We start from the raw sequence: 9,549 nt of genomic DNA, 5'->3' as shown, positions 1-9,549 counted from the left end.
GTTATATGTTATCGTTATTTTAGCAACAACAAAAAAATGGTTGGTATTGATTGATGATAGTCTCTTAGACCGTTTGTATCGGGAGGCCACCAACTGCGTTGGCACCGACGTGGCAGCACCAAAACGTCGGGCCCCCGCCGTATCGCCGCGTTTTTTGGCCGCGTTTTGGCCGCGTTTTGCTGGGTGCAACGGCTACCCCAACGGCCGTTTGGGTGACGTGACGAAATCCTATTAGTTTGTGAAATTGAGCCGTTGGAAATAAAAAAAAAAAATATTTATTTTTATATTTATCTATATATATACATACTCTATTATTCATTTTACATACACAAATAATCTTTCTTTCTATATTTCTATTATTTAATCACAAACAATGGAAAATGCATGCAAAATGTTCGATTTTATCATTGATGATTCCGATGATGAAAAGGTGGTTAATTTTATTAAGAATTTAACGGAAGAAGAGGTGGAGAGAGAAGCGAGTAGTTCACGAGTCCCTCGAACACGGGGTTATATTGCAAGGGATCGTGAAGATGCGGCTATGAGGTTATGCAATGATTATTTTTCGGAGACACCCTTGTATCCGGAAAAAAAATTCAAACGACATTTTCGAATGAGTCGTGAATTATTTCTTCGAATCATCGAAGGTATATCTAACTTTAATAGTACAAATATTCCCGATTATTTTTTGTATTTTAGGGAACGTCCAGACGCAGTTGGTCGTCAAAGTTTGACGATCCTACAAAAGTGCACCGCGGCCATACGTCAAATGGCGTATGGAACTACACCAGATATGTTTGACGAATATATAAAAATTGGTGAGAAAATGGCTGCTTTATGTCTAGATAATTTTTGTAGATGCGTATTTCATTTGTTTGCTCCCGTGTATTTGAGAAAACCAACCGCCGATGATACTGCCCCACTTTATAATTTTCACGAACAAAAACATGGTCTACCGGGTATGCTCGGTAGTATAGATTGTATACATTGGTAATGGAAAAATTGTCCAATTGCTTGGCAAGGACAATATACTCGAGGTGATCAAAAAGGCCCATGTATTATGCTTGAAGCAGTGACTTTTCAAGATTTGTTAATATGGCATGCATTCTTTGGTATGGCTGGTGCAAACAACGACATTAATCATATTAATAATAAAAATAAAATAAAATAAATAAATAAAACAGAAAAATTCAAAATTAAATGCCACATCAGCATTCCACTAACACAACACCAACTCACAACACCACCACTACTCCACGCAACAACACAACACGTCCTAGTCATAAAAAAAAAAAAAATGCAAAAAGTGCACAACACGAACTCACAACACCAACTCCCACTACAAATGGTCTTAGCTAAATTTTACACATTTTCCAATCCGTGCAGCTAGCTGCTCCGGAGGACCCCACTTGCTTGTTTCTAGCTCACTTGACAAGACTTTAATTTGCGAATTTGGAACTGATGAAGTAATCTTATCTTATAGTAGTAGTTACTAAAATTAGTATATTATTTTGCCTTGGATAATTTTCCATGTTTCTTAATTGTGTTTCTACACAAATTTGGGATCACCGTTAATCTTCTTTGAGGTCAGTGATGGTGTATCTGGTTTTTCTGTGTGGGGACATGACGTAATTTGACTTTTATTTCTGGATATTGAAGTTGGTCAAAATTGGAAACCATGGAAGGTCAAAATTGGTAACTATAAGAAAATAATTCTACACACCCTTAGGGTCTATCATTGATCAATATTTATAATACATACAATGATACAATATAAGGAAAGTTTCTAAACTATAGGAAACCTAATCTTGCTCTCCAAGCTTTTATTTTACTTGATCTCCAAAACTATCTTTAATATTGTTAACCCCCCCCCCCCCCCCCCCCCAATCGAAGAGGTGGTGGACCAACTTGAAGGTTGGCACGAAAAGTCTCGAACAATGGTCGAGGAAGACTCTTGGTAAAAATATCCGCAAGTTGGAGAGTAGTAGGAACATACTTGGTATACAACTTGCCTGAAGAAACAAGTTCACGAACAAAATCGTAATCAATGTCGATGTGCTTCGACCGTTTGTGAGAAACCGAATTTTGACTGAAGAACAAAGCACTTTTATTGTCACACAAAATCGTAGGTCGATCAGGTGGTAACACATGAAGCTCACGGAGGAGATGAGTGATCCAAATAACTTCAGCAGCAGTATTAGCAAGAGCACGATATTCGGATTCACAACTAGACCGTGACACCGTAGGCTGTTTCTTAGCACTCCATGAGACAAGATTGCCACCAAGAAAAATAGAGTAGCCATAAGTAGAACGTCGTGTTTCAATACAACGAGCCCAATCCTCATCGGAATATCCAAGAAGAAGTGGCGGAGGAGAATGTGTGAAGTTAAGTCCAAACGTAATCATTCCTTAAACATATCGAAGAATACGCTTCACGACATTAAAGTGAGCAATCGTAGGGGCCTGTAGAAACTGGCTAACCTGATTAACGGCATATGAGATGTCGGGGCGAGTAATAGTTAAATATTGCAATGCTCCGACAAGAGAACGATAGAGCGTATGATCATTAAAAGGAACACCTGTAGATGTGATAACCTCAAAAGTTTCCAATGGAGTAGCAATCGGTTTAGATTCAAGCATCTTGGCACGAGTCAAAATATCATGTGCATATTTTGTCTGACTGAGAAACAATCCAGAATCCGTGTAGGTAACTTCAAGTCCAAGAAAATAGCTTAGACGTCCAAGATCTTTAATAGCGAATTCAACATTAAGTCGAGAGATGAACTTTATAATAAGATCACGATTATTACCAGTTAGGATAATGTCGTCCACGTAAACGAGAAGATAAAGTAGACATGAGCCTTTCTTGTAAACAAATAAGGATGGATCGGCTTGACTACATGAGAACCCTTGTTGAATGAGAAACTTGCTGAGACATTCAAACCAAGCACGTGAAGCTTGTTTAAGACCATAAAGTGCTTTCTTTAACTTACACACATGAGATGGAAAACGTGAATCAACGAAACCCGGGGCTGCTCCATAAGAACATTCTCTGTAAGATAACCATTTAAGAATGCATTTTTCACATCAAGTTGATGAAGAGGCCATTTGTTGAGAGTGGCGAGTGAAAGTACGATGCGAACAGTGGATGATTTCACCATGGGGCTAAAGGTTTCCGAATAGTCAATGCCTGGTAATTGTGTAAATCCTTGAGCAACTAAACGAGCTTTTAAGCGATCAACAAAACCATCTGAATTATATTTTGTATGAAAAACCCACTTGGAGCCTACCACGTTCGATTGCTTGGGTCGAGGAACAAGCTCCCAAGTATGATTTCGCGACAAGGCTTCCATCTCATCACGCATTGCACTCAACCATGCGGGATCCTTTGAAGCTGATTTGAACCCTCGAGGTTGCTTGGCAGCAAGTAACGCATGATGAAGAGGAGTGTGCGTCAACTGAGCAATATCAACAATATGTCGAGGCTTGAAAATACCAGATTTCGCACGTGTAACCATAGGATGAGTAGAAGTTATAGCACATCGGGTAGGCATTGAAGTAGCAGGTTGTGGTGATGGTGGGACAGGTTCTGTAGGTGGTGGAGTGTCACAATTAATATCCGAATGAGCTTCATCACACAATTTGCATTTAGGAGATGATGAAAGTTCAAAGGAAGCAGATGGAGGAGCATTACATTTATCATCGTCATTACTTCCTGATGACAAAGGAACATCAGATAGCTTAGTTGAAGTAGAAAAATCATAAGCAGATGCTCTTGATGATGATAATGGCCGTGATGAAGGAATATCAGTAGGATGAGAAGAGACCGGGAAGGAGACCTGTGTATCATCATAATTTGAGAATGCCAATGATGCAAGATCGGCAACTGGCACTACTCCAGAAAAAGAAATACTTCTTCATCAAATTGAGCATGATGGGTGATGTAGATGCGACCAGTGGCATTGTCAAGGCAACGGTAACCTTTATATTGAGGACTATATCCCAAAAAATACATGCGGTGCTGCGAGGTGCTAATTTATGAGGAGAGTAGTCGCGAAGATACGGAAAAACCCGACAGCCAAATCTTCGAAAATTGCTGTAAGTTGGAGTTATAGAAAACAATAACTCATACGGGCTCTTAGATTTCAACCCAAGTGAGGGTAGACGGTTAATAATATATATAGCAATAGCAATAGCGTCTGTCCACAAAGAAGCAGGGGCATTCACGTGAAATAACATAGCAAGTCCAGTCTCAGAAATATGTCGATGCTTATGTTCAACACGCCCGTTTTATTGAGGGGTGTTTGGGCAAGACATTCGGTGATGAGTGCCATTATCAAGAAGCAGTGTGCGAACCCGATGATTTACGAACTCAGTACCTCCATCACTTTGAAAGGTCTTAATCTAGCTTCATAAAAGCAACAAATATATCATAAAACTCGGTCTTATTTTTAAGCAGATAGAACCAAGTAAATCGTCAACCATGTGTAGAAGTAACAGGTGCCGGACCCCATAGATCACAATGAACTAAGTCTAAAACACTAGACGATCATTTTTTATTGATATCAAAAGCTAAACGCTTACTTTTAGAAAGTTGACATGTTGAACATAAACGTGGTGTCGGTAAAATAGATGTAACCGTCAAGTTTCCTAACTTATTCAGTAAGGAAATAACATCAAAATTGAAATGCCCTAGTCGACGATGCCAAAGCTGATATGATCCATGTAAATTGCGAGTATATAAGTTTGAAATAAATGCCTTTTGCCCTCGCTCAAGTACATATAACTCGTGTTGCTTTCTACCTGTAGCAAGAACCGCTTTTGTGTTCCTGTTCTGAATTAAAAACGACTCATTTGAGAATAAAATGTCCACTGGATTATCATTAGTAAGTTTGCTCACCGAAAGCAGATTTTTAGTAATAAAAGGTACCACAAGTACATCAAGCAACTTGATATCGTTAGAAAGAGTAGTAAAACCATGATGAGTAATGGCCAGATTCGTACCATCACCTATAGTTACTTTATCAGTACCTGTGTATGGAGTATGAGAATCCAAGATAGAAGATGATGGTGTCATGTGAGTTGTAGCACCAGAGTCCACACACCAAACATGTGGGTTATTTGTAATATGGCAACCGGAATGAAACGCATGTGCCGGATTCACAACATGGACCTGACGAGCACAGGTTGGTAACTTAGGGCAAACAGACGCATAATGTCCATTAGTTCTGCAGAGTTGACAATGAGGGGCACGACGACCTTGACCAGTTGAGAAAGAATAATGATTATTGTTGCGACGACCTCTTCCATGGTTGTTATTTGAGAAGGTTCGGGTGAAAAAGGATCGACCAATAAAAGCATCCATGGAAGATCAGCAAATAAAGAAGCTCACAACAATAACGAACGCGTGCAAATTAACTCTGTACAAAAAAATTGTGTAAATTTGCGACAATCACCAAATAAAATTTCTTTGAGGCAAGTATACGCTTGGCTACTTCTTCATAAACAAGTTGTACGTTAAACATAAACAACTTGTTCCGTAAGTCGACGGAAAAACATCAGACCAAAAACTATTGCTCCGTAATTTAATTTTGTTATTGTTAACAAGCACGCTAGAAAGTAGCTCAATATTAAGTGGGCTACACGTGGAGGAGAAAGTAGCTGCTAATGGATGTCAATAAGCAAGCTACTAGGTAGCTCAATATGCAAAAGTGAATAAATATCGAGCGGTGACAGAATAAAATAATAAAAGACAATCTGGGCTTAATTGTTTATCATTCAAGATTTACGGTGATCGAAAATAAAGAACGGCCGAAGAAGAAAAGAGAAAAAAAAAAGAAGGGTACGTATTTTAGAGGATCATGAGGATAGGATAGAGAAGTTAGGCTGATACCATATAAGAAAATAATTCTCCACACCCTTAGGGTTTATCATTAATCAATATTTATAATACGATACAATATAAGGAAAGTTTCTAAACTATAGGAAACCTAATCTTGCTCTCCAAGCTTTTATTTTACTTGATCTCCAAAACTATCTTTAATATTGTTAACAGTAACCATTTCTCAAATTTTCAAGAATCAACTTTATATTATACAGATTAATAAATAATGTAAAAGTCGTCACGATGATACGGAGTACTTTCTAACTTTCTAAGTATCTTTTATCTTTTATCTTTATAAATCTCATGCATAATTCAGACACGTGTCAGCCTGGTATCCAGCCTCACTAATCCTAATTTTCTCCTAATTTTGAATTAAATAAATCCCTAATTTTTTAAATCTGACGCGTGTCCTCAATTAGCGATTTATTAAGGTTAACAGTATAATTCTCCTCAATGTCCTCAATATTTTTGGGAGCAGTTATCATCCAATTTTAAAATCATTCAAAACTTTAATTGGGGTCGTTCAAAATTAGGGTTTATAATACGCAATCAAATACCCGAAAAATATCACTCGGAAGAATTGTGGACATCTAAATGCTGGAAGGGGAAATCACTCGAAAGAATTGTGATCCGTCTTTCATCTCATGCACTGCAACCCTAATTAGGGTTCTCGGACGATTTTATCTTCATTAACAAACATCGAGTCCGGAGAATCAAGAACCTGACGACTCTTTTAAGGTATGTTTATCACGTTTTATTGGTTTCTAAATCCACACGTTAACAAACACAATCGATCTTAACCTACTGTCGATTTGTTTTTGTTTTTTTTTTAAATCGTAACCTGCATTAGATTAAAGACATTGAAAGTGATTTTTTTATGTATTGATTTTTTAAAACTCTGCTGAATAAAAATTTGTATTACTTTACTTAATTTCGTTGTTATGCTAATCAAATGAACAAATAATTTAATTCATACCACATTTTGTTATGTGATTCATATAATGTTTGAATTTTCGGTAAACATTCAACATCAGTTACAATCATGATTGCTATTAAGCATTGGCATTTTTTGTTACCTGAATTACAAAAGTTTCATACGCCTGAGTATTTTTTTATGCAGGTTATTTGCTGCCACACAATATAAAACATGACTATGTTATTGTTGTTGCAGGTTGTTTATCTCCAATGTGGTCAACTAAACAAATTTGGTTGAATGGGAACTTGAAAGACGGGTGTAATAGGTTAAACGGGTTGAAAGTAGTTCAAATTTAGCTATAGTTATTTTATATATAATTTTAGTAGGCTAAGCTATGCTTAGATATCAAAAGTATCGATGGCAAATGGGCTGATTGAATCAGGACGAGTCGAACCTTGTAATTTTTGAATGTGGTTTGTAACAGTCAAAGTTCACCGTAAATTATAGTCAGGGTTCTTCGTTATTTAAACTTACTAATTATAGTCTTTCTTTTGTTGTTGTTTATACTTGATTTGTGACAGAAGGACAAAAGAAACCTCAAAAGTTCATTCCGATCGACATGGTGAGTTGATGTAAATGTTTGACACAATACTAAGGTCAGTAATGGGTCAAAGTAACCTTTGGGTCATTTTTTTGGTTTCATGGGAAAATGGGTTAGGTTGATTGTTCCATTGATGTGTAATGGTTTGTTTCTTTAAGCTTTCTATAGATGTTGAACTGTAAGTGATTGTTGGTCCCTTAATAACAACAGGAGTATTGTAGAGGGGGGTGAATACAATTACTTTTCAATTAACTAAACAGTTAAACTCGATTATGTATTCAAGCATGCAAATTAGATAAAGTCGCATGTAATTTTCAACGGTTATTCTTTATTGATTGAATCACAAAGAATTACAACTATCCTTGGCGGAATGATAGTTGATTGATACAGAATACCTAGATTATAGCTAAGAGGTAAACTAAAAGCTATTACACGTTTAGGACTCTAAATAATGAAAACCCACACCACTAGTTGATACAACAGTGAATACAACAATATATAGTAGTCCTATTGTCCGTGTAATTAATCTATTGTCCACTAGTACATTGGATGCCTTGTACTTGTGGGGACAATTGTGTCAGAAGGCGTGCTCTCATTCTTTCCTCTTAGGTAGCTATTTCCAGGAACACACCAATTCGGTTTGGCATTACCATTTGATTTAAACAAATGGAATGTTGTGTTCCCTAGGTATGAATAAAGTATAACACATGTCTGCACATGCGTTCCACTTCTGCATTCCCACGTGGTCTTGTAAGGTCACTTGTCAGCCGCCGACTCCTGTCCTTTTCTGTTCAACTTTGTCTTTGACTTCTGTTGAATAGTGCGTTGATGTAGACCACTCTTGGAAACTACCATGCTTGTAATGGAGCATGGTTTTCTTGTTTTGTATGCTGCTATCCAGATCTACTGGTTCTTCATATGCTGAGTCACTTGATATTCTTAATTAGCTGAGTACTCATCCTGTGCTGATTCGAAGAATACATTCTACCTTGTGCTGGTAGAACAGCCAGCATACTACACACTCGACACAGCTATATTAGCTGACTGTACATAAACAACATAAACAAACTTGTGCTGGCTGCACATAACATTTTAGTGTAAATAAATTACAGTTTTGTCATAATTAAATCCTTAATTATTTTGGGGACTCAACAGTGATGCATTAGAGTTATGCTCAAATTGACTTTCGTTCAGTTTTTTATATACCGAAACCATGAAACCGACATCACTTCGTCCATTTTTTAGACTGTGATTATGGTTTTGGGACGAAATCCAATTGATGACTTTTTATTTATGTTGTTGAAAATTTTAATTTGATGATGGCATTTGACATTTGATATCTACTTAATTTTTATCATGTCATTATGGTTTCAGGTGGAATGCAGCTGCTAACTAGAAATGCTGATGAAAATCTTAGTATGATTAAGGTTATTGGTATAAGATTATCAGTGCCGATGATCTAACAGCAATCCCAAAACACGACATTCTCCAAAAGGTTGCTACAACAGAAATGAGGTGATTCTTTATTTTTTATTTTTATTTTTATTGCCATTGGTGTCTGATTACTTTAGCAATTGATGGAAAACCGGTTCATTTCTGTGTTGTATATAGCTCATGGAAAGTTTAGTTTCATTGTATTTTGTATTTGGATTGGTTAAAACATTATAGTAAAGATGATTCGGTTCAGTTGGACATTTCTTTTATTGAGATTGTTAATGCACTAAGATGATGTAAGTAGTCTTTTATTAGTTAGATATTATAAATTTATAACCGTTTAAAAAGTGAAGTTTGTCATAGTTACTATTTAGTGTTGAGTAGAGGCTGCAATTTGTTTTATTGTAGGTGTTTTGTTCCACTGGCCAAAATCAAATGGAACAAAGTAGGCACGTTATGTAAAGTGTCAGGTTTGTATCCATTCTCATTCTATATTTCTATATTTTATCTCCTTCATTTGTGTTTGACATGGTTACTATATTTATTGTGTTGATGCATATTTACAGAATGCTGACTAATATTGAAAACTATATTCCTTTTATTTTGTATATATTTTGTTGGATGTTTTATTAATAGGTAGTAAAAGCATACACTTTTAATAAGTTGTGCCTGATCGATTTCCTTAGTATCTATTTGGGTAAATCCTAATGTAAC

The 9,549-nt window shown here is 36.5% G+C and overlaps 2 protein-coding genes across 2 annotated transcripts; one reads left to right on the top strand and one right to left on the bottom strand.

The window, feature by feature from the left end:
• Positions 1-373: 373 nt before the first annotated feature.
• Positions 374-994, top strand: LOC139848782 (uncharacterized). The gene is made up of 2 exons (XM_071838479.1): positions 374-546; positions 700-994. The coding sequence occupies exons 1-2, from the start codon at positions 374-376 to the stop codon at positions 992-994; spliced, it is 468 nt and encodes a 155-aa protein (XP_071694580.1).
• A 1,415-nt stretch (positions 995-2,409) lies between these two features.
• On the bottom strand, positions 2,410-5,365 carry LOC139848780 (uncharacterized). Its single transcript, XM_071838478.1, has 3 exons — positions 4,585-5,365; positions 2,998-3,892; positions 2,410-2,929 (listed from the first exon to the last, which is right to left on the bottom strand). Exons 1-3 carry the CDS (start codon positions 5,363-5,365, stop codon positions 2,410-2,412), a joined length of 2,196 nt encoding a protein of 731 aa, XP_071694579.1.
• Positions 5,366-9,549: the final 4,184 nt, after the last annotated feature.

The sequence above is a fragment of the Rutidosis leptorrhynchoides genome, chromosome 5, assembly GCF_046630445.1.
Source record: "Rutidosis leptorrhynchoides isolate AG116_Rl617_1_P2 chromosome 5, CSIRO_AGI_Rlap_v1, whole genome shotgun sequence".
Classification (NCBI taxonomy): domain Eukaryota; kingdom Viridiplantae; phylum Streptophyta; class Magnoliopsida; order Asterales; family Asteraceae; genus Rutidosis; species Rutidosis leptorrhynchoides.
This window is presented reverse-complemented; position numbering and strand designations above follow the sequence as displayed.

Excerpts from the sequence above, each read along its gene's own strand:
- LOC139848782 (XM_071838479.1), top strand. The coding sequence starts at position 374 with ATGGAAAATGCATGCAAAATGTTCGATTTTATCATTGATGATTCCGAT. Across the intron at positions 547-699 it reads CGTGAAGATGCGGCTATGAG|GGAACGTCCAGACGCAGTTG; the intron begins GTTATGCAATGA and ends TTTGTATTTTAG.
- LOC139848780 (XM_071838478.1), bottom strand. The coding sequence starts at position 5,365 with ATGGATGCTTTTATTGGTCGATCCTTTTTCACCCGAACCTTCTCAAAT. Across the intron at positions 3,893-4,584 it reads AACATGTCAACTTTCTAAAA|TGCCAGTTGCCGATCTTGCA; the intron begins GTAAGCGTTTAG and ends TTTCTGGAGTAG. Across the intron at positions 2,930-2,997 it reads ATTCACGTTTTCCATCTCAT|CAAGTTTCTCATTCAACAAG; the intron begins GTGTGTAAGTTA and ends TGAATGTCTCAG.